The 23,398-nt window shown below is 47.6% G+C and overlaps 2 protein-coding genes and 1 long non-coding RNA gene across 5 annotated transcripts in view; 2 read left to right on the top strand and 1 right to left on the bottom strand.

Moving 5' to 3' along the window:
* LOC139595405 (uncharacterized) overlaps positions 1-2,492 on the bottom strand; it is a 7,278-nt gene extending 4,786 nt beyond the window's left edge. Inside the window, exon 1 of the long non-coding RNA XR_011681023.1 lies at positions 1,987-2,492. This is a non-coding gene — a long non-coding RNA (uncharacterized lncRNA). The remainder of the gene's footprint in view (positions 1-1,986) is intronic.
* LOC139595394 (early activation antigen CD69-like) overlaps positions 1-23,398 on the top strand; it is a 55,748-nt gene extending 32,350 nt beyond the window's left edge. The window contains exons 3-6 of one of the 2 annotated variants that reach the window (XM_071438499.1): positions 1,022-1,120; positions 1,223-1,404; positions 1,605-1,705; positions 2,489-3,171. In XM_071438499.1, coding sequence (XP_071294600.1) covers positions 1,022-1,120; positions 1,223-1,404; positions 1,605-1,705; positions 2,489-2,603 — 497 coding nt within the window. In that variant the 3' untranslated portion in view covers positions 2,604-3,171. Of the gene's footprint in view, positions 1-1,021; positions 1,121-1,222; positions 1,405-1,604; positions 1,706-2,488; positions 3,172-22,397 lie in introns of those variants that run through there. The other variant, XR_011681017.1, reaches the window with a different exon arrangement.
* Positions 1-23,398, top strand: part of LOC139595398 (C-type lectin domain family 2 member D-like) — a 25,475-nt gene extending 2,077 nt beyond the window's left edge. The window contains exons 2-6 of one of the 2 annotated variants that reach the window (XM_071438508.1): positions 20,556-20,774; positions 21,154-21,252; positions 21,355-21,536; positions 21,737-21,837; positions 21,928-23,398. In XM_071438508.1, coding sequence (XP_071294609.1) covers positions 20,556-20,774; positions 21,154-21,252; positions 21,355-21,536; positions 21,737-21,837; positions 21,928-22,042 — 716 coding nt within the window. In that variant the 3' untranslated portion in view covers positions 22,043-23,398. The remainder of the gene's footprint in view (positions 1-20,555; positions 20,775-21,153; positions 21,253-21,354; positions 21,537-21,736; positions 21,838-21,927) is intronic. The other variant, XM_071438509.1, reaches the window with a different exon arrangement.

Below are 23,398 nucleotides of genomic sequence, written 5' to 3'. Positions count from 1 at the left end.
CCTCGGTACCGGGACCCGCTCCGTGTCCACAAGCAGGGAGCCGCAGCGGCCGTGCCGGCGCTCGGTGTGCCCGGGCTCCAAGGCGCCGGGGCAGGGAATGCGGGGCACAATGGTGAGCAGCCCGGGGCTGCTGCTTCTTGCCCCTCGGCAGGGCCGGGCTCCGAGCCGCAGCTGCCCCGGGCCAGCAGCAGCCGCCAGCTCGCAGGCGCTGTCAGCGCCTGGCCCGGCACGGAGCTGGGCTGCAGCGGCTGCAGAGCCACAGGGGCCGGGGCTGCGGGCACCGAGAGCTCCCGGAGGCTGCGCTTGTCTCCGCAGCTGCTGCCGCACCTCTGGGCAGCGGGGACAGCGCAGCCACAGCTGCCACCGCCCTCCTGAGCCCCCAGCGCCGGCACCAGCAGTGACCTCTCACCGTGTCCCTTTCAGGCTGCCATCAGCGTGGCTGTGAAGCTGTTCCCGAGGCCGAGCTCCCAAAGGATCTGCCAGCAGCACTCCTGATGTCAGGAGAGCAAGGTGCTGTTTGTTCCAGGCAGAGAGATGCCGGCTGTGAGCAGGAGGAGAATGAACTCTGCTCCATTCCTGGAGCTGCAAACAAGCCCCTGAAGAACAGATCAGCAACAGGAAATGCACTCAGAAGATTTTTGTGTGAGTGCAGGGCCACCCCTGTGGTCTCTAGGGTGGGGACAGTGTCCCCTCCCAAGGACAGGGCTGGCAGGTGTGTGGCTGTTTCCCGATGTCTGGAAGAGGCCTGGTGCTCTGCTGGGCCCCATCAGTGGCTGGAAGCAAGAGCCCCAGCTGCCCCCAAGGCTGTGCAGTTCTCCTGCTGCAGCCTGTGCCCACTGCTGTGTCCCTGCCTGTGGCCACAGCTGTGTCCCTGCCTGTGGCCAGGCTCTTGGCTCTCTGGCTGCCAGCTGAGTGAGGCCCACACTGGCTCAGGGCTCCCTGCTCTGCTCCCTGGCCATGGGCTGAGCAGATTGCAGGCCCGGCTCTGCTTCTGGCAGCCAGCAGCTCTTTCCTGCTCCAGGTGAATGGATCAGGGGCCATCCCGTGGGCACGGCGGTGCTGATTCTGCTGCTCCTGGTGCTGGTGCTGGCTTTGGGGGTGGCCTTGGCTGTGCTGGCAGGTAAGGGAGGGGCAGCAGCCTGGGCCCAGCCCCTCGGGGCAGAGCGGGCTCCCTGCTCCCTGCACAGGGCAATCCTCAGACCTTCTCCTCTTCCCCCTGCAGCACCACAGGTTCCAGTCACAGCTGCGACTCCGATGTCAGTTCTGTGCTGTCCCCATGACTGGGTTGGCTACAAGGGGGTCTGCTACTACTTCTCACGGGATTACAGCACCTGGGAGCAGGGTCAGGAGCGGTGCTCCGAGCTCGGGGCCTCCCTGGCCATTGCCAAGGATGAGGAGGCCATGGTGAGTGAGGGGCTGCGGGCGGTGTGGGGTGGCTGAGGGCAGCCTGGGGGTGCTCCTGGGCCGGGCTCGGTGCTCGTAGGGCCGGGTCTGCAGCCCTGGGCCGGGGCCTTGCAGGGAAGGAGCCCCGGCGTGCGGGGGGAGCCCCGGGCCCGTGTCCCCCCAAGGGGCCGGGGCAGCTCCCACTCCTCTCTCCTGGGCAGGATTTGCTCTTCTGCCTCCGCGGGAACGTCGATTACTGGCTCGGGCTGCGCAGACGGGGCGAGCGCCTGCACTGGGGGGACGGCAGCAGCTACAGCTCCCGGTGAGTGCCGGGGAGCCGGGCAGGGCCTGGGGGCACAGGGGCACAAGGGCTGCCCCTGGTATCTTGGTTTGCCAAGACAGATGTCTGTTAAGAAAGGCAGGAGCCTTCGCTTAAATGGAAAATGCAATTCCCCCTCCCTCTGAATTATTATAATTTTGAAATTAAAAGGCTCTCCAGCAAAGATATGAGAGTAGGAATAAGACTTCTTGACTAGGAGGACTAAAAATAAAAATGTAATCATAGGAACAAAATAACCCCTACAGGCCAGATCAAAATATTACCTGGCACCCTGTGGGTCAGGGTGTTGGCACCAGTCCCATTCAATGGTGGTTGCAGCCCTCCTGCACTTACAGGTGTGCTTGTGTTGGATCAGTGATCCTGTAGAAGGCTGGAGTTTTCCTCAGAAGGTCCAGTCATGTTGTAGATGGGCCTGGTCTTCCTAGGGGAATCCAGTGAAGACAGCTGCTGCTCTGGGAATGCAGTGGGCAAAGGCTGCTGTGGTGTTCCAAACCTCCGATTTTGTCCAGGTAGGAATGCTTGGCTCCTCCTCCTGGGCGGAGCATCTCCCCAGGGGGTGATGGAATTTTATCAGCCATGCAGCGACATTCACTTGCCCATTAACAGAATATATGTCCTGGAGGGAGGATTGATTGTGGAGGAGATAAAGAAAACTGCCCAGTTAACAGAAGATAACTGTTCCTCCTCTAACAGATAGGAATAAAATACCCCTATTTCCAACCTAAGGCACCAGGCAGCCAGCACTGGCTCTGCTCCTCCCTGCAGGGTTCCCGTCTTTGATAATTTTGAGTGTGCGTACCTGGCTGATGAGAGATTGAGGAGTGACAACTGCTCCAATGAGCGGCCGTATCTCTGCAGCAAGGCCCCAGCTCCCCTGTAACAGGGGCTGCAGAAAGGACCTTCTCCACACTGGGCAGTGCCAGCTTCACCTCTGAGCCCAGCACAGCGCTGTCCTTCCTCAGCTGCACCCTGTGCCTTGCCCTTCCTCTCAGGGTCACCTCAGTGCCTCTTCATGGCCAGTGCCAACGCTGGGCTGGGGCTGCAAAGGAAAAGTCTCTGCAATCCATCCTGCCACTGATGCTGCCTGCAGTGACTGCATTGCCCTCATTATCTGTGGGAAACATGGCTCACTATTTGCACTTTTTATGAAAGTTAATTAAGGGTTAAAGTCCTGCCCTGGCATGCTTGTCTGCTTGCATAGGGTTAACTTAAACTATGTTTTCTATATACTGTTACATATTAGAGCTACATGCATATTTATACAAGTTTTTAAGAATTCAAACCTAACTTTCAATTTACCTACTGGTTTGGTTTTTTTTAACTTTTGACTTGGCTTCAGGCCATGTTGTACCTTAAACTAATATATTTAATTTTTTTCTTGTGGTTCCATTGTTTTGTATTTTCACTCTCTGATAACAAGGGTCCATAAAATCTTTTTATTTCCTGGTTTCTGTTTCTGTTATCTTGTCTTTCTGATTAGAAACTCCTTGAATGTGGGAAATCACCTAATTATTTGACACCATTTTCTGAGTTAGTTACATGAGAAAATCATTCCAACATTTCACAGTCTCTATTATGCTATGGTCTAAGCTAGTGTCTATTACACCACTATTTATAAAAGCTATAGGGTGCATAGATAAACTGACAGGTTATACTGTATCAAAAACAGTAATTACAAATTGTATTATATCAGGATTTTTGTGATCAATAATAACTTGCAAAACAAAAGTTAGTTTTGTACATAAATGCAGAAGCCAATACCTAGATTTGTTATTTATAACATTATACAACAAGCTCAAATGGGAAATCCAAATTGCCCTGGGCTTCTGGAAATCATCACAAACTGGCCTGAAGTTGACACTTCTGGACTGTCCTTGGAAGATGTGAGACAGGACCCTCACTTTTAAAATCTTAAAGGTTTTTTTAACCTTAAAAAAAATACAACAGACCGAATAAGGAAAAACTACAGCTCGGGGCAGGGGGGGGTCTCTGAGTGTCAGCCATTTGTTCATTTACAAAATGGATGCTCTGCCTTTTATACCCTCAGCCCCTCCCAAAGTTTTGTCAGTCAGCTCCTTCTCTGCCCTCCCCAGGTGGAGATCACTTCCTTACACCTTGATTGGAGCTCAGGTGTTGTCCTGTGGCCCCTCCTGGTAATGAGCCGGCCCTCCCCAAATGCCCCGAGGCTGCTGGGGCTGCTGCAAGGGGGAGGGAGAGGGGACTGTGGGGGGAGATATTACAGTGACAGCACTCTACAGCTACAGAACTTCTCCTAACATACACATAATATCTGTCTCTCAGTTGTGAGAGCCAACCATCACAATGTTAATGTATAAAACCCCTACTTTTCCTATGAGTCATTTGGCTTGAAGAATGCGCTGCCATTTTCAATTCTGAAAATCTCTCAAAAAAAATTTAATGAGTCATTGTAGCATCTGTTGATGATGGTGAGGACAGTGGGAACAGAAGGAAAAAAAAATCTCAGGTTTTCCTTAGACAGACTTATTTGGAATGGACAAAATGGGATCACTGAGCTCTGGTGTGGCTTTTTGAGCCCATCTACTGTGCCCATGGGGTTGCTACTCATAGCAGGTGTATCTTAGTGCTGAGTGCAGAGGCCAACTCAGTCTTGCCTTCTGGTCCCTGTTGTATTACAAGACAGCTGAGCAATGGCAGAGCTCTGGGGTGCCTTTCTTGCCCCCACCTTACCATGGATATGGGATTGCTGCCCACAGCAGGGCTATGGAATCTTCTCCGTGGTGAACACAGGGGCCAACCTGGTCTTGCCCTCTATTTCTTGTTTCACTCTGCTTGTTGGTCCTTGAGGAAACTGCCCATTAGGAAACCTGTTATGGTTTCCTCAACAGATGCTTGTAATTCTCATCTATTAAAACAGGACAATTACATTAATAAACAATACAGTTCAGACTCCCTGCCCAAAGTGTTGGTTAATCTTCAGGCTGGCTGGAAGCTTGACTCCACTTTTCAGATGTCTTCAGTCTTTGGCTCTCTCTCACCTGGTCTGCATGTTACAGTCTGTTCTTTGGGTTCTCTCACCAGCCTTTAATTCTGTTGCCTTGAGTCCCTCTCGCTCTGGGGTTGGCACAGCCCATTCAGCTCTTAGGTAGAAGGATCCTTCCAAGCCAAAAGGATTTCTGAGGCAGTCCTAACCTGCAGGACCTGGGTGCCTTCAGGCCATCCATCCAAAAGGAAAAGTGACTTCTGGACCCTGAGAGAGCCCAGTGATCTCTTGGCAGGAGAAATCAGGAGTGGAGAAGGTGATTCCAGCTCTGCTGGTTGCTGTTCCTCCCCATTAGACAGGAGAGGATCAAGCACATTCCATCAGCCTTTGCTTCCTCAGGGCATGAAACCCTGAGGAGACAAGGCCACCTCAGGGCCATCAGATCCCACCAGGGAGAAGGAAATGCTAAAAACATCACCATGGTCTCAACCAACAAAATGAGGAACTTTTCTTGTGGGTTCCCAACACCATTTCCAACAAAGCCCAGCTGGTTTTGAAAATCACATTCACATTCAGGGGGCAAAACCAATAATGAATCACAGGCACCTGAGGTAAAATTAGGGACACATAAAAGAAATTTCTCTTTGTTTTTAACAGAGGCAGATTTTCATCTCTTAAGCCCAAATCTTCTCTGACACACAAAGGGACATAAAATACAGAAACTCTTTAGTTCCAACTTGAAACATTTGCTTTTTGGCAATTCTATTTGTACATGAAGCCTGGCTGTATGAACACTACTGAAGCACACAAATACTGAGACTACTACTGCAAACTGCAGAAATTACTGAAATTCTCTTCTACTGGCAGCAAGAGTAAACATGTCTAAAGGTTTCTTTGTATGGAGAGTAGCTACAAGGAATGGTTTCAACATTAAAATCACCTGGAAAAAAATGATTTCAGGTAAAGTGTTAAAAAATGAACACTGTTATAGATATATACTATAGTATTGGCTTTTTGCAATTATTAAAATGGATTCTGTATGTGTGGTGTTAAAGTGACTTTGCTATAAAGATATAGTTTATATTTCTGTTGCTAACTAAAACTTAGAAATAGCTGATATAGATATGCATGTGTTTAAATGCCTGCTTGGTGGAGATAATATCCAAGGAATATATGATGCCAGCTATCAGCACTCATCTTCTGAAGACAGTGTGGACCCAGACCCAAGAACTGAAGGTGATGATAAAATGGACTAAAACCACAACCAAGAAATGTGCATGCTCTAAAAAGCAGGACCCGAGCAGGTGTTATGCAAAGCAGTTCTTGGGGCATGTAAACTAGTTTGGGGAAAAGTTTACATATGCACCAGGCTGGTGCTATAGAAATGCTGTATAAAGCCTATTTCCAAACTAGCAGGTGTTGGGGAAGAGTTTACATATGCACCAGGCAGATACAGTAGAAATGCTGTACAAAGGCTGGTTCCAAACTGGCAGGTGTGCTCTTGGCTGAGGGCCAAGACACATCCAGCTGTAGCCTCTGCTTTGTTGTCTTTGTCTCCTATTAAACTCCTACATTTTACCAGAAGAGGCAACAGTGTTTTTTTCAGGTTATTTCAGGTATTTTCTGAGCCATATTTTCAAGATGATTCACAGAAGCCAAACTGTGTGAGGGCAAGAGAGCATTCCAGTGAGTCATAGTTTGACATGGGAAGAATTCAGAGAAGTGATAAAAATTGTTTCTGCTTAACTCAGAGTCTGTTGAACCACTAAGAACTGAACAGGCCTTTGTGAAAGACCCTGATAAAGACCAAAGGAACCGCGATCTTCCCCTTCCCCGTCGGGCCGGCAGTGAGGCGGCGCAGCCGGGCGGGCGCTGACACGGCCCGGGCTGGGCCCCTTCCCCCCCATCCCCGCAGCCGGGCAGGGACAGGGAGAGGGCGAGGGCGGTGCTGCTGCGGGCAGGACGGAGCCGGCCTTGCTCTCATCTCGCTGCTCGCTGCACCCCCAGCCCGGCCCAGCCGAGCCCCGGGAGCAGCCCCAGGCCAGCATCGGGACTGTAGCCCAGAGAAGCGGCCCGCAGCCAGCGGGCAGGGGAAGGAGAAGCCGCCCCTGTCCCAGCCAGCGCAGCCCCGAGCGCTGCTGCTGCTGCTGCTGCTGCTGCTGCTGCTGCTGCTGCTGCTGCTGAGCTCTGGCCGGGCGGAGCGGATCGGAGCCGCTCCCCAGCCGCAGCTCCGCGTCTCTAACGGGGTCAGGGCAAACACCTGCAGGCTCCAAGCATCGCACAAACCCTGTCCGTGCTTCTGTCCTCCCTCGAGTGAGAGAAAAGAGCAAGGTACAAACGGGTAAAAGAACAACATGGAAACATCACGGTCAGTGAGGAGGAAGTTAAGTCCCAGATGGGAGGGATGAGGAGATGCCTTGATTTTAAAGCTGAAATCCCCTTATAAGCTATGGAGAAAAGACACTTTTTCCCTATAATGCATAAAACTATGGGGAGATGAAGGGTTCAAATTGATACCCAACAAAGGCCTCCACACTAAAGTAAGCAGATGTTAAAGGAGCTGTGATCCCATGAGAAGTTTGCACAGAGAAAGAGAGACCAGTAATCCCATACTCCCAGGAGAAAATCTCTGTTCCCAGGGATGAAAATTATTTTAGAAATAAATAATAAGAAGTTTTCCTTTCATTAGCTCATATTTAAAACAATACCCCATAAGTCAGCATGACCAATAAACAAGCTGTAGGAAGGATGTAGAAAATGAGAGAAGCTTCATGATAAATTCCCCTTGGCAGCTGCGATTTGTGACCAAATTAGGAACCAGGAGAAAACTCTTTCCTCTTGGGGAGAAGTCTCCATAACATTAACAAGAGGGACTTCCCTCCCTAAATGAACTGAAGAAAAATTTTTTAGAGGTAGTAAACTAACTGGAAATTTTTGGTTTTGTTTCTTTACTTTGTCAGTGGAAAAGAAAAAGTTGTGGGAAGAGGAGAAGTTTTAGAAGTTTTCTAAAGGGTTTGCTTTAATTCTTGCTATTTTTTTTTCTTTTAATTACTATTAATAAAATTTTCTTCATACCCTTTTAAAGTTTTAAGCCTGCTTTCACTTTCTCCTAATCTTACCTCGCACCAGAAATGAGTGCACTAGTGATTGACCAGCAGCAAAACCACAACACAGGAAACTGTAAGACTCGGTTTTTTCAGGGAGAGGAGGGAGGAGCAGAGCTTAGCAAAGCTTTGCCAACTTTGTGTCCTCTCACAGAGAATAAAACAAAACTGACTACACTGTTATGAATGAGGTCCCTATATGTCTAATTTAATAAACCACAAAATTAGAATTTAGCACCAATTTTAATCGAGCAGCAACTTTATATAAAATTACACAATTAGAAACAATCAAGCAGATGCAAAAAAAAAAGAAATTGGCAGTGGTTTGGATAAAGCATAAGCAAAACCAATTGATCGGGGTACGGGGAGGGTTTTTCTCACCCTGCCTCATGAACAAAAGGCAAAAGGATCCAAACACAACTTATACACTGTATGCTAATACATATTCATCAATATTTTCCTGTAAATCCCCTCCCATTTTTGATTCCTGCAATCTCTCTCACTGCACTGCACAGTCCATGCTCCGCCTGTTGCTAAGGGGTCTTTTGGCCTTTTGGGGGTCTCTTCAGAGGAAGGCTCACTGTCTTCCTCGCTGCCCTCTGAATATCCTGGCAGGTTGGGCATGTGCATTACCCTTTGTGTTATGTAAGTAAGCATTATGTTCCAACTAAGTCTTATTATTTCATAGATAGGACTACTATTGCAAATTGCATATCTGGAATTGTCTCAGCTTTGCTCATCCCAAGGCCAATTCTGTTTTAGGATATTGCTTATCTCAATACTCCATCCTGTATCCTATTTTCCCATGAACACCTGAAAACATCTGATCCATGACACTATTTACATATCCTTTTCTTCTATTACTTTTCAACAAATATTTTCTAAAATATCAGTACAGTTGCAATTAGTGCAGTTAGCACGAATCACATTCATTTATCACAATTTTCCCCATTTTCTCTTTTGATCATATTGGTTCATGCTTTTTATTAAAAGACTGAATCTCAGTATCTTCTACATCCCCAAAAATCCAGGTTTTCACATTCCCTCATTTCTCTTTTTGATCAAATTCGATATGTGCTATCTTCACTTACACAACGCAGGTGATAAAAAATGGTCTAGGCAACAATTCCAATGATGAGTCCAGCTAGTATAAACCACCAGACTTCCCCAAAGTGGATCCAACTTTTAACAGGTATAATTCGCTTTTGATCAATACTTTCCATTGTTATTTATTTTTAGACAGCATTTTGATGTGTTATATTTTTCACAAACTCCTCCTTTTTCAGCCATTAGGTAGTCCAAGGCCAATCTGCTCTGCTAGACTGTTACTAGGAGGTGCATCCTTTGTTGGGCAGCTGTTTTGTTCCAACTGACCTCAATCACCTTTTGCAGTCTTATCAACTGATTCACATATTGTTTGGAGTTCTATATTCCCCAGATCTGTTTTGAGCCCAAATAGCCAGATCATAAAAGTTTATGATCCTTTCTGTGTGCCATTCATTTTCACTCTATTTATAGCTGTCCCTAATCAAAAGGTTCAGGTTTGTCTTGATATTGCCCATGGCTTTATCAAGGGGGGTTTCTCTAGTGGATTTCCCTTGGACCACAGCAGGGTGCAGGAGGAGGGTGGGATAACTCCTAACCTGCAGGTCCCTTTCCATCTCTGGGGTAACTGACTCCACAAATCCAATACAGCCCATCAGGGGCCTTCCATGTTCACTTATATTGTCTGGTTGATTCCAACAGAGATCTATATTTTCTATGGAATGGTAAGGGCTAGCTCCAGAACTATTGTACCAGCACAGATTAATTTGACTGTCCCACTTGCAATCCTTTCTCTTTGTTGTTCTCCAATACCCATTGGTTTTGTTTGGCCACCAGGTCACAGTTCTATTACCTGAATTTACAATTAAGGTAGATTTACAGGGGGTATGTCCCACCTCTTTGGTTCTTGGTATAGTTCTTTCCTTCTCAAGTTACACAAACTGCTCCACTTACCTGGTGACTTAAAGTCCACCTTCCAGGCTGTTTTATTTTCTCAGAAATTTGGGTGTAATTCCCTTTTTAAAAGTGTTCTGGAGCTAGACCTTCGCCCCTCCATGGCCATCTTTCAGCCATCTGAGTTCCCCCACAAATCCAAGATCTTGATGAACCCAACTTGGTTGTGAGTTTTTGCATTAAGTCTACAAAAAGATTTCTACCTGAGGTTGGCAAATCCCAGTCGCTATTTTGCTGCCTTCATTGGTTATACAACAACCTTGGATTTTCCCATTTATTCTTACCTTGCTGGTTTTGTTCTGAATTTCCCCACTCTTCTCTTTTAGGGAAACAAAGGAATTCTCCCTCTGTGGGGCAGTCTGGGCTAGAAGGTGTCCATTGGCCCAGTCCTAGATTAACTCCTCCCCAACAGGCTCGGCCATTTCTGTGGCAAGTTTGTAAATTTGTCTGGTTGTAACATTCAGCATCAACAGAGTGATGAACTGTGAGAACAGTCACTGAATTGTGGCCATCCCATAAGAGCTGGCAGTATTTATTGTTTTATTGCAGGGGTTGCTAGATGCACAGGGTATCAGGATACACGTCAGGAGCCCCAGGTACCTCAGGAGTCTGGACTCTCTACCTCTCTCAAGGCCCCTTGGGCTGCAGCCAAGGGCTGAGATTGTCTTCTCAGTAGCAGAGTTTGTGTCCTGGAACCTCACTGCTGGTACCATTTCTGCTGAGCCAATCTCCACTCTTACCCCTCAATACAGTGATTATAGCACAGGATGCCATTTCTGTGTGCACCCCTCAATACAGTGATTATAGCACAGGATGCTGTTCTGTGTGCACCCCTCAATACAGTGATTATAGCACAGGATGCTGTTCTGTGTGCACCCCTTGGATACAGTGATTATAGCACAGGATGCTGTTCTGTGTGCACCCCTCAATACAGTGATTATAGCACAGGATGCCATTTCTGTGTGCACCCCTCAATACAGTGATTATAGCACAGGATGCCATTTCTGTGTGCACCCCTCAGATACAGTGATTATAGCACAGAATGCTGTTCTGTGTGCACCCCTCAATACAGTGATTATAGCACAGGATGCTGTTCTGTGTGCCACCCTCAGATACAGTGATTATAGCACAGGATGCTGTTCTGTGTACACCCCTCAATACAGTGATTATAGCACAGGATGCCATTTCTGTGTGCACCCCTCAATACAGTGATTATAGCACAGGATGCTGTTCTGTGTGCACCCCTCAATACAGTGATTATAGCACAGGATGCTGTTCTGTGTACACCCCTCAATACAGTGATTATAGCACAGGATGCTGTTCTGTGTGCACCCATCAATACAGTGATTATAGCACAGGATGCTGTTCTGTGTGCACCCCTCAATACAGTGATTATAGCACAGGATGCTGTTCTGTGTGCACCCCCTTGGATACAGTGATTATAGCACAGGATGCCATTTCTGTGTAGCCCACCTGAGTGCAAGGATGATGGCACAGGATCCTTACAGTCTGGAGGCACAGCCCTATCGCTTTCCCTGGGTTTATTGACAGTTCTTTTTTTATTAAATAAAAGGAGCTTTGGAGACGTGCCAACCACAGGTAATCTTTTAACACTCTTTTCTATAAAATAATACTAAAACAATTTAGTTAAGCCATAAAGAAAAAAAAATTGCTATAAGATCTAACTTACTGGTTGCTTTTTACTCTGATGTTGGAGATAAATCATCTTTTCCACCTGTAAACACACCTGCAATGCCCACCTACCTGTAGTGGAAACAAATCTATGGTGACTCATAAATTTCCTCCCCCCAAGAGCTGTCAGTGATAACACAACCATCTATCACAGAATGGTGCACTTGCTCTCTTGCCTGTTCATAGGCTATTACAGCTAAAACTCGTTGGTCTCTGTTTTCTATTAATTGAACAGCTGCATGAAAGGTTCTATCCCTAATACTTAAAGGTGTTCCTATAAAATCACTGATAAGGCATGCTATTGTAAGCTGGTCACATAAGCGATTTAAGCAGGTTAAACAAAGCAGTTGATTTTCCCCTTGTCTATTTTGGTTACTTTCCACCACGAGTTAAACTGTACAGACAATACAAGCCCATGGGGGACAGCCTGGGCCATGCCCAGCACACATCCAGTGGTGTGTTTCTTTCTGGGCCTCTGTTGATGGCATTAGTCCCTGATCCCAGTGTCTCAGGAGATGCTGAATTCGTTCTTTATGATGTTGTTCGGTCTCCAAACACAGCGGGGTTACTCGCCCCAGTGACTCCAGAATTGATGGCAAGCTGGTGTTTGAGCAGAGGTTAAAATTTAATGAAATTACCAAGTTTTCCATCTGTAGTCAAGCTGTTTGTATATTCCAACTGAGCTCACTACTGTGTCAGTGTGTTTACACTCTGGACACAACCCTGATGGTGGGTAACCCCTGTGACAATGTTAATACCACCTCTCCTTACAATAGGTACATTCAATGCCTAGAATTAGTAGCTTGTATAAAAATTTCTAGTGGACATAAACTATACTTTTTAGCCAGCCTTTGGTATACATTGCACATTTTCCCTTTGCTGTAACACAATTACTTTGACAAACAAAACAAATCACACATATCAAACACTCACCCACTTAGTTTGGCCAAACTACATAAAACATACATTCATTACTATAAAAAACCCAAATTATTTGCTTTTATGACTTCAAATTGTGATCCAAATCTTGGAATAATATGCTTCAACAAAATTTTGGCTACTGTTTGAGCTGTAGCCCGAGCTGCAGGGACTGCTTCTACCCACTGAGTCAATTGATAACTAATAGATATTTCCACCTGCCCACTCTGGGTAATTGGTAAAGTCAATCTGGATCCTTTTAAATGGCCTGTGTACTATATGGCAGCCCCCAGAGGGATGAGTCCTCCACACCTTTTTGGTTTTTTTCTGATTTCTAATATTCCTATATACCCATAAAATTTTAGAAAATGATCACAAAGTGCTCTTGTTCCTCAGTGAATCTGTCAATGTCTCTCTGGCTAAGGGTTTTAGTCCTACCATCAGGGAGAATCTATTGCCCCCCTTCCAGTTTTTCCCCTAACTTCTTTATGACTGCTAATTCTGCTAACGAAAAAATATGGTGTTTTATTCTGTGCTTCTGCTTTCCAAAAAGCCATAACTACACTGCTGTTTTCCCTCAAGGCAGAGTTTTGCTTCATCGTCAGCCAGTTAGGGGAGGTTATCAAGACAGCCCCATATTTTACTACTGTTTTAACTGTTTGTCCTCTATTCTTTTCCTGTGATCTTTTTTTATATCAGTTTTTGTTTCCTTTTGTTTTTCTTCTATTTTCTTCTTTAATGCTACACTTCTTATATTTATATTTGGGTCGTTTCCATTTTCATCTTTCTCAAAGAAATTTTTTCTATTGAGGACAAATTTGATTGCTATAAGGATAAGGAGCTCGTCTACTGAATCCTTAATTTTTCCCTACCCAGCACATTTTCTATTTTTAACACACACACCTGTGAAGCTGCTGTGATTGTGACAGGCAGCACTAACACATGAATGTGCCACTAACACAGGGTCCATCCTGTCCCTGACCTACATCAAGTGATTATCACAGGGCTCTCAGTTATTTGGAATTTGAGTCATTTTCTCATTGTTTCCTCTCGCATTTCTCGTTTTGAGAGAAAATCAATCATCACTTGCTTCTGCATTGCTTGTTCCCTTCCTATTTCTTAACTTTTTTTCCATGCAGTTTTATGGTTTTTGCCAGTTGCCAGGGGTATCATAATAAGCACAGTGAGAATAACCAATCCCTGGTGTATTAATCCTTCTCCTTGAATGTTCATAAGTCCCCCTTCTTTGCAAATCTTTCTAGAAGTGTGTACTACTCCAAAAGCATATTTCAAGTCCATGTAAATGATCCCTTCCCAATCCTTTAACAGCAACACACAGAATAATGCAAGCCCAGGACGGGCTAAGGGGACCAGATTCCTTTCCTTCTAGTTTTTCTCCACTAATTATAGCATTCCCAGATTTTCTTTTCCCATCTATCAGTCGGGATGATCCTTCTACAAGTAATTTTTCTCCTCTTTGTAACTCCTGTTCTCTTAGATCTGGACACATTTTTTGTTTGTAGCTCTGTGAGCTCTGTGCAGTCATGCATTAGTTCTTCCCCTGGGACCCCGTAGAGAAACTGAGCGGGGCTTTTTATATTTGTCATTCTCAGCTCTAATTCAGGGGAGGTTGTGCTGTATTTCAGCACTAATGGACTGAATATTTAACTCTCCTATTTCACCAGAATACCATACAGTGTCACTAATCTCCAGATCTCCAGATTACAAATTTTCTTTCATGGACTGGCGGGGGGTTATCCTAATTCCTAGGACTATTATTAAATCCCTTTCTAACAAATTATTTCCAGCCTATGGTAATAACAATACGTCATTTACCCCAAATTTTTCATCTGATTCAATTTGTACTTTTTTAATCACAGGGACTGGGAACGGTTCTCTCCCAACTCCAATTACTGAGATGCATTCCTGACTTAATTTGCATCCTTGGGGGAACTTTCTTATGGTGGTCCTGGAGGCTCCTGTATCTACTAAAAATATTTCCTTATTGTGAGGACCAAGTCTTAATTTTATCAAGGGCTCGTTTGGTGCTTCAGTCCTCATTAAATACAGCCCCTGACACCCCTACTCCTCCTGAAACCTCTTTTCATCCTGCTTCCTTTTCCTGCAAAATTTTTGCAGGTGTCCCTTCTCATGGCAACAGAAACAGGTGGGTCTCGAGTCATTAGGGGTAGAATTGAGATTACCCTGATGTCTCAATGCTTTTGTGGATCCTTTGGTGTTAGTAGCCTTCTGCGTTTTTCTCATTGTTCTAAAAACTTCTCTCTCTCTTCTCCTTTCCCTTCCTCTATGCTTGACCCTCATACACGTACAATCTTTACACATGAACAGTTTCTGCACTTTTTCTACAAATTTTTGTAGCTCTTGCTCTAAATTTTCCAAGTCATCTACTACAACTTTTTGTAGCTCTTGCTCTAAATTTTCCAAGTCATCTAATATGTCCATCATGTCTCCTCAAGATCTAGTATTGGGTTCATTTCTAAAAGCTAATGCAAACCTCTTAAAAACGTTGCAACAGTTAAAAGTTCACTACCATGCCCAGGGGACTGTCCTGGAGAATTGCTCCCCACCCTGTTCAGGAATCCCCTTGTTTCTGACTAACCCTGCGAGCCTCCCTCCTGAGCACTCGCTCCTAGGTACAAGATGCCACCTCTCTTGCCCTAGTTTCTGGCAGGTAAATGTAATCAGTTAACGTCTTAGTTTGTTCATCAAGTTGCTAAAAAGACTATAAGAAGGGGAAAAGCCAACAATAGAAAAAACTGCAAGGTAGATGTAACCAACTAATATGTTGCAAGATGAAAATAACGGGCTAATATATTGCAAAATAAATGTCATAAGGCTTAAACCGCTAAATGTCAGAAGCTAATATGTTGAAAGGCTAACTAAGCAATGTGTAACTAGATGTAGCTATGTGCCTATATATGGTAAAGGCTATTGTAGGACCTTGAGGAAGAGGATGGGAGCCTTCATCCAGACGACCACCAGAAGGCAGAATAAGACCCCCTAGCAACTCTCGGCACAGATGCAGAGAACACTGGAAGGACACCCAACAACAACAGATAAAAAGGAGGACTGAACTGCGGAGTGGTGTGGGCCGATGGTGGAGCAGTGACTCCCCGGCTACACCCAGCGCTCCCGGGTGGGTGCAAGCCTTTTGTTGGCTTCACTCAGTGCTGTAATTTGCCTATTATCGCTTGCTTTATCAATTAATAAATCACATTTTATTTGGACTCACTTGGTGGTGGTTGGTTACTCACCGCAACTTATAACAGTAAATAACCAGGAGTTCCAGGTACCTGGGAAATCCTCACTCACTCTTCTCACTCATGGTTTAATCCCCTCTAATACTTGCTCATCTCTTGTCAGCCACTTGCTCCTGCCTGATTCCACTCACCCCGATAAGCTCCTGCCTCTCGCTCTTTCTGGCTTCAGCCTCCACAATCCTCCTTTCTCACTTACTAAGCCCTTTTTTTATTACTTTTGCTAAAATTAAACCACACCCTTTAGACATGCATGGCACAGCTGGATCAGCTCATCCACTCACCCACCCCCTCACAGGAATTACAGAGCCTGGTCAAAACCCTTAACAGAACAAAACAGTCGCTTCCTTCCTTAGCCAGGAGGGGAGAACCGCCACCCTCGGCGGCCCCCACACGCTCTGTGACGAGGTCACATCTCAAACACGCAAACATAGAAATGCAGGTCAACGCTTGCTCTGTGACTAGGTCAGTCTCAAACACTCACACACACACACACAAACAGAGCTCCCCACTCTCTCTGTGACGCGGTCACATCTCAAACACTCACACAAACACAGAAATGCAGGTCCACGCTTGCTCTGTGACTAGGTCACATCTCAAACACTCACACACACACACACAGAGGTGCCCACTCACTCTGTGACGAGGTCACATCTCAAACACTCACACAAACACACAAACAGAGGTGCTCACCCTCTCTGTGACGAGGTCACATCTCAAACACTCACACAAACACAGAAATGCAGGTCCACGCTTGCTCTGTGACCAGGTCACATCTCAAACACTCACACAAACACACACAAAGGTGCCCACTCTCTCTGTGACGAGGTCACATCTCAAACTCTCACACAAACACACACACAGAGGTGCTCACCCTCTCTGTGACGAGGTCACATCTCAAACTCTCCCACAAACACACAAACACCTCTCCTTAGCCGGCCGAGCCCCTTGCAGGACTGCGACTACCGCAGCCCTTGGAGTGTGAGGTCACATCAAAAGCACCCTACACATACACACAAACACAAATGCAAGCACACACCTGCCTTCACCCCACCTCGGGATACTCACAGATTCCTTTTCTCACAAGGATTTTTGTGCACACCGAAGTTTTATGGGTGCTCTCACCTTTAGCTGGCACTCTTAAGGCAGCCCCTTTGCATGCTTCCTACCACAAGCTTCTTTTGCTTATGCTTTATCAAAACTGGAACTCTTTCTCCAAGTGAGTCTGGTCTGACCTCGGGACCACCTAAAAACTGGTGTGGAGCCCCTTCCCAAAGCTAGCCGTCCTTCCCAGGGCTGGAGTTCCTGAGTTTTGGCACCAAATTGTTATGAATGAGGTCCCTATATGTCTAATTTAATAAACCACAAAATTAGAATTTAGCACCAATTTTAATTGAGCAGCAATTTTATATAAAATTATACAATTAAAAATCAAGCAGATGCAAAAAAAAAAATTGGCAGTGGTTTGGATAAAGCATAAGCAAAATCAGTCGGGGTACAGGGAGGGTTTTTCTCATCCTGCCTCACGTACAAAGCACAAAAGGATCCAAACACAACTTATACACTGTATGCTAATACATATTCATCAATATTTTCCTGTAAATCCCCTCCCATTTTTGATTCCTGCAACCTCTGTCACTGCACTGCACAGTCCATGCTCTGCCTGTTGCTAAGGGGTCTTTTGGCCTTTTGGGGGTCTCTTCAGAGGAAGGCTCACTGTCTTCCTCGCTGCCCTCTGAATAACCTGGCAGGCTGGGCATGTGCATTACCCTTTGTGTTATGTAAGTAAGCATTATATTCAAACTAAGCCTTAATATTTCATAGATAGGACTACTATTGCAAATTGCATATTTGGAATCGTCCCAACTTTGCTCATCCCAAGACCGATTCTGTTTTAGGATATTGTTTATCTCAATACTCCATCTTGTACCTACGTTCTCATGAAGATCGGAGAACATCTGTTTCCTGCCCCTAATTGCACATCCTTTTCCTCTACCGCTTTTTAACAAACATTTTCTAAAATATCGATACGGTTGCAGCTGTTAGCATGAATCATATTATTTATCACAAGGTAAGAGGCTGAAAAACATTTATAAGGTATTGTAAACATGAAATAAGTTAGCTTTTACTAGAATAACATTGACTTTTCCATCTCTTAGCTCACTCTTCATCGAGACTGACGAGAAAATCAAATCTTTTAAAACACCTCTGCGTTACCCCATCAATACAAAAATAAAAACCCCGAGGTGTAGCCCCTGCCCCGCGTGCCGAGCCATCGCCGTGGCCCCGCTCGCTGCTCCCGGAGCCCCGCAGGGCCCCGGGCCCGGCTGCCGCGGCCTTGGCAGCGAGGCCGCTCCTCCATGCCCGGCCCGGGCCGAGCCGCCACCGCCGCGCGGGCACCGAGCCCGCCCCACAGCGCCCCCTGCAGCCGCGGGGGAGGCACCGCACCCGCCCCTGCCGGCCGCGCCCGCAGCTGCAGCGAGGGGAAAGCGCGCGCGGCCGGCAGGGGCGGGGCTGGGGCTGGGCCTGCTCGGGGCAGCGCCGCGCTGGGCCCGTGTGCGCTGCGGACACAGCGGGAAAGAACTGCGGCTCTGTTCTCGTGTCTGGGCCCGAGAGACCCTCAGCTTCTGAATTATAATAATGCAGAGGCAGGGGGATTGCATTTTCCATTGCCAGAGAGGCTCCTGCCTTCCTTAGCAGACACCTGTCCTTGAAACCAAAACACCCCCATCGCCCTGGGCCACTGTGTGGGGAGGAGGGAGGGAACCGGGGATAAAGTGAAGCCCCGGAAAGAGGAAGCACTGTGGGGAAGGTGCAATTTTAGGATTTCGTGTCCTTTCCATTCTCTTGCTCTGATTTGTTTGATAATTGTGAAAAGTGCATGTATTTTATGATTGGCTTTTTGCAAATATTAAAATGAATATTATATGTGTTGTGTTAGAAAGTAGTGCTGTATTAATTCTCTTAAGTACTGTGTTAAATATAGTTTTAGGTTATAAAAATTGTTAAATGAAACGATGCTATGTAGGATACTCTTTTTAAAAAGAAAGGACACACAGTGAGATAACAGCCACAGGACACCTAAATCTTTCAGAGAAGAAGAATTTATGGCCCTCTTATCATATCTTCCTTTTATCAGAAGAAACGAACTTCTTCCAGCCTCGAAGGCGCTGTTAGGATTTGGAGGAAGAAGTTGACGACGACCAGACAGAATCCTGTGTTTGAATGGAATTTATGCATCATGTGTGAAGTGTATGAATATACAACGGGCTATTGTTTTTAAGGTTAATCCTTTGTTAACGCATGTCCTTTTTCGGGCTCGTGCTGCCCAGAAAAACCTACCCGGACATCCGTAACTCTTTGTCTTTATTGTCTCATATTGTCCTAATTCAGTTTGTCCAAATTATTATTACTCTAATTGTATTACTATTTTTATAACCATTTTATTACTATTAAACTTTTAAAAATTTTAAAAACAAGCGATTGGCGTTTTTAACAATAATAAATTCAAGTAAAATAATGTCTCCGCTCTGGGCTTGTTATGCCTATGAAGGGTGAGAGATCTGTTGGTAAATGATGGAGAGCAGCTTCCCAAGCTCATCTCTCTGCTCCCTCATCCCCCTGGGGTGGATCCCCTCGGGGCCCACAGATTCATGAGCATCCAAGCAGCTCAGCAGTTCTCTGACTGCCTCCTCCTGGATCACAGGGGGCCCATTCTGCTCCCATCCACCAGCCCAGGAGTTCACTTGTCCTGAGGACAAGCTGTGTTTCCACTAAGGGCTGAGGCAAAGAAGGCATTGAGCACCTCTGCCTTCTCCTCATCTGCAGTTACTAAGTTCCCTCCTGCATCCAAAACAGAACAAAAGCTGGTCCTTCCCTTCCTGTTACTATTAATATATTTGTAATCCTTTACAAAAGTTGCCAAATTAAGTTCAAACTGAGCTTTGGCCTCCCTAATTTTTTTCCTATGTACCCTAGCAGCCCCCTCAAATAGTTCCTGAGAAACCTGACCCTCCTTCCAAAGCTGATACATCCTCCTTTTATTTCTAAGTTCTTCCAAAACCTCATTGCCCATCCAGGCTGGACATTTTCCTCGTCAACTCCTCTTTGGGCACACAGGGACAGTCTGTTCCTGTGCCCTCAAATCTCTGTTTTGAAGCATGCCCACTCTTCCTGAACTCCTTTGTTTCTAAGGGCTGCTTCCCAAGGAACTCTGAATTAGTCTCCTAAACAGGCCAAAGTCTGCCCTCCTGAAGTCCAGTGGAAAAGTCTTGTTGACGTTCTTCCCGATATCACCAAATATAGAGAACACTGTGATTTCATCATCACCGTGCCCCAGGAGGCTTCCAAGCAGCACATCTCCCACCAGCCCATCCCTATTCATAAACAACAAATCTAGCAAAGTCCCTCTCCGGGAAAGCTCACTCACCAGCTGGGACTCGTGAGCCCTGGCAGCATGACTAGGAAAGTAAGACGTTTTCATTTTTCCGACTGCTCTTGACTCCCTGACAACGCGATTGTGGGGAGTGAAATCCTAAACCCTTTCCTCGCTTCCTCGCGCATTGCCATTGGCAGCTTCCCTGCGCGCTGTTTGGTCAAAGCGGCCTGAATCCCTCCCACACCCACTTCGGCTCCAACCTACGCCGGCACCGGCCGTGCCCGGTGGGTTTGGCCGGGAGCGGAGCGGCGGCGGCCCCCGGAGCTCAGAGGGGGCTCCAGCACAGGTGGGACCCGCGGCTCCCACCCGCTGGGGACTGCGCTTGTCTCCGCAGCTGCTGCCGCACCTCTGGGCAGCGGGGACAGCGCAGCCACAGCTGCCACCGCCCTCCTGAGCCCCCAGCGCCGGCACCAGCAGTGACCTCTCCCCGTGTCCCTTTCAGGGTGCCATCAGCGCGGCTGTGAAGCTGTTCCCGAGGCCGAGCTCCCAAAGGATCTGGCAGCGGCACTCCTGATGTCAGGAGAGCAAGGTGCTGTTTGTTCCAGGCAGAGAGATTCCGGCTGTGAGCAAGAGGAGAATGAACTCTGCTCCGTTCCTGGAGCTGCAAACGAGCCCCTGCAGGACCGATCAGCAACAGGGAGTAGACGTAGAAGATTCCTGGGTGAGTGCAGGGCCACCCCTGTGGTCTCTAGGGTGGGGACAGTGTCCCCTCCCAAGGGCAGGGCTGGCAGGTGTGTGGCTGTTTCCCAATGTCTGGAAGAGGCCTGGTGCTCTGCTGGGCCCCATCAGTGGCTGGAAGCAAGAGCCCCAGCTGCCCCCAAGGCTGTGCAGTTCTCCTGCTGCAGCCTGTGCCCACAGCTGTGTCCCTGCCTGTGGCCACTGCTGTGTCCCTGCCTGTGGCCAGGCTCTTGGCTCTCTGGCTGCCAGCTGAATGAGGCCCACACTGGCTCAGGGCTCCCTGCTCTGCTCCCTGGCCATGGGCTGAGCAGATTGCAGGTCCAGCTCTGCTTCTGGCAGCCAGCAGCTCTTTCCTGCTCCAGGGGAATGGTTCAGGGGCCATCCCGTGGGCACGGCGGTGCTGATTCTGCTGCTCCTGGTGCTGGTGCTGGCTTTGGGGGTGGCCTTGGCTGTGCTGGCAGGTAAGGGAGGGGCAGCAGCCTGGGCCCAGCCCCTCGGGGCAGAGCGGGCTCCCTGCTCCCTGCACAGGGCAATCCTCAGACCTTCTCCTCTTCCCCCTGCAGCACCACAGGTTCCAGTCACAGCTGCCACCTCACAGTGTGTTCTGGGCTGTCCCCATGACTGGGTTGGCTACAAGGGGGTCTGCTACTACTTCTCACGGGATTACAGCACCTGGGATCAGGGTCAGGAACGGTGCTCCGAGCTCGGGGCCTCCCTGGCCATTGCCAAGGATGAGGAGGCCATGGTGAGTGAGGGGCTGCGGGCGGTGTGGGGTGGCTGAGGGCAGCCTGGGGGTGCTCCTGGGCCGGGCTCGGTGCTCGTAGGGCCGGGGCTGCAGCCCTGGGCCGGGGCCTTGCAGGGAAGGAGCCCCGGCGTGCGGGGGGAGCCCTGGGCCCGTGTCCCCCCGAGGGGCCGGGGCAGCTCCCACTCCTCTCTCCTGGGCAGGATTTGCTCTCCCGCCTCTGTGGGAACGTCGATTACTGGCTTGGGCAGCACAGACGGGGCGAGCGCCTGCACTGGGGGAACGGCAGCAGCTACAGCTCCCGGTGAGTGCCGGGGAGCCGGGCAGGGCCTGGGGGCACAGGGGCACAAGGGCTGCCCCTGGCAGCCAGCGCTGCCTCTGCTCCTCCCTGCAGGGTTCCTGTCCTCGGCAATTCCCAGTGTGTGTACCTGGCTGACAAGAGATTGAGGAGTGACAACTGCTCCAATGAGCGGCCGTATCTCTGCAGCAAGGCCCAAGCTCCCCTGTAACAGGGGCTGCAGAAAGGACCTTCTCCACACTGGGCAGTGCCAGCTTCACCTCTGAGCCCAGCACAGCGCTGTCCTTCCTCAGCTGCAGCCTGTGCCTTGCCCTTCCTCTCAGGGTCACCTCAGTGCCTCTTCATGCCCAGTGCCAACGCTGGGCTGGGGCTGCAAAGGAAAAGTCTCTGCAATCCATCCTGCCACCGCTGCTGCCTGCAGTGAGTGCATTGCCCTCATGACACAACAAGCTCCAATGGGAAGTCCAGATGTTCCTGGGATCTTGGAAATTCTCACAAAGTGGTTTGAAGGTGATACTTGTGGACTGTCCTTGGCAGAGTTAGAACAGCTGACACGTCCTGAGGAGGAATTGCACTTTTGGCATCAGGCACCTGACTGTGAAGAAGAGTCTGTCAGCTGCTGGTGCTCTCTCTCTCTCTCTCTTTTTCTCTCTCTCAGCTTTGGAGGAGGACGGTCAGAGCTGCTGCTTGGGGAAGGGAATTCGCTGTCAATGCCATAACCCAGCCCAGAGCAGCTTCTCCTGCCATGGGGTTGTGGGGTGAGCCTGTGCCTGTGAGAGCAGCCCCTGCAGGGGCACCTCGCTGTCACCCCTCGATCCGGAGGGCCCTGTCCCCCCTGCTCAGGTGCCCGGGACCCGGAGCTCGCCTCTCCCTGCCCTGCTCAGACCCGGCTGCCGCTGCCCCTCGGGTGCTGCTCTGAGCTTTCGCTGCTCCGGAGTTGCGAGGGATGGATTTGGAAAGAATTTCTAAACTTTGTTACAAAGCTCACACAGACTTGTACATCTGTATGCAAATATTGAGATCAGCTGTGTTCACTTAGGAAAGCTATGGAATAGAGCTGATATTGTTGAGAGAGAGATTGGGATAAAAATATGTTTTAGTAAGTTTTAAAATATGGCTTTATAAAGAGTAGATATTTTAGAGAATTAGAACTATGAAAGATGCATTCTAATAGGACTATGTGAGGTACAAATAGAGGTGATTGGTGTTAGAAGTAACACTATTGTGTGGTAAAAGCTAATAGCTTGACAAACATTTGTGAGGTGTAGGAATTAGGAAACAAATTAGCTTTTAATAGAATAACGTTGAGTTTTATATGTTTTATGCTTAATTCTTTATTGAGACTGATAGTTAAGCAAAATCTTTTAAAACACTTCTCAGTTACCCCATCTTTATAGAAACTAAAAAAACAACAAAACAGTAGTTTCATTATAAAAGACCCAATAACGCAACTATCTTTCAAGCAGTTAAAAATCCTCAAAATAATTTCTGTTTAGTGCTACTACAAAGAAACAAGACCCTAAAGAATTAATTCTTCTACAAAAAGAAAAAAAAAAACAAACCCAAA

The sequence above is a fragment of the Agelaius tricolor genome, unplaced genomic scaffold (genome assembly GCF_023055355.1).
Source record: "Agelaius tricolor isolate 1412-34295 unplaced genomic scaffold, bAgeTri1.0.p SCAF_13, whole genome shotgun sequence".
In the NCBI taxonomy this organism is placed as follows: Eukaryota; Metazoa; Chordata; class Aves; order Passeriformes; family Icteridae; genus Agelaius; species Agelaius tricolor.
This window is presented reverse-complemented; position numbering and strand designations above follow the sequence as displayed.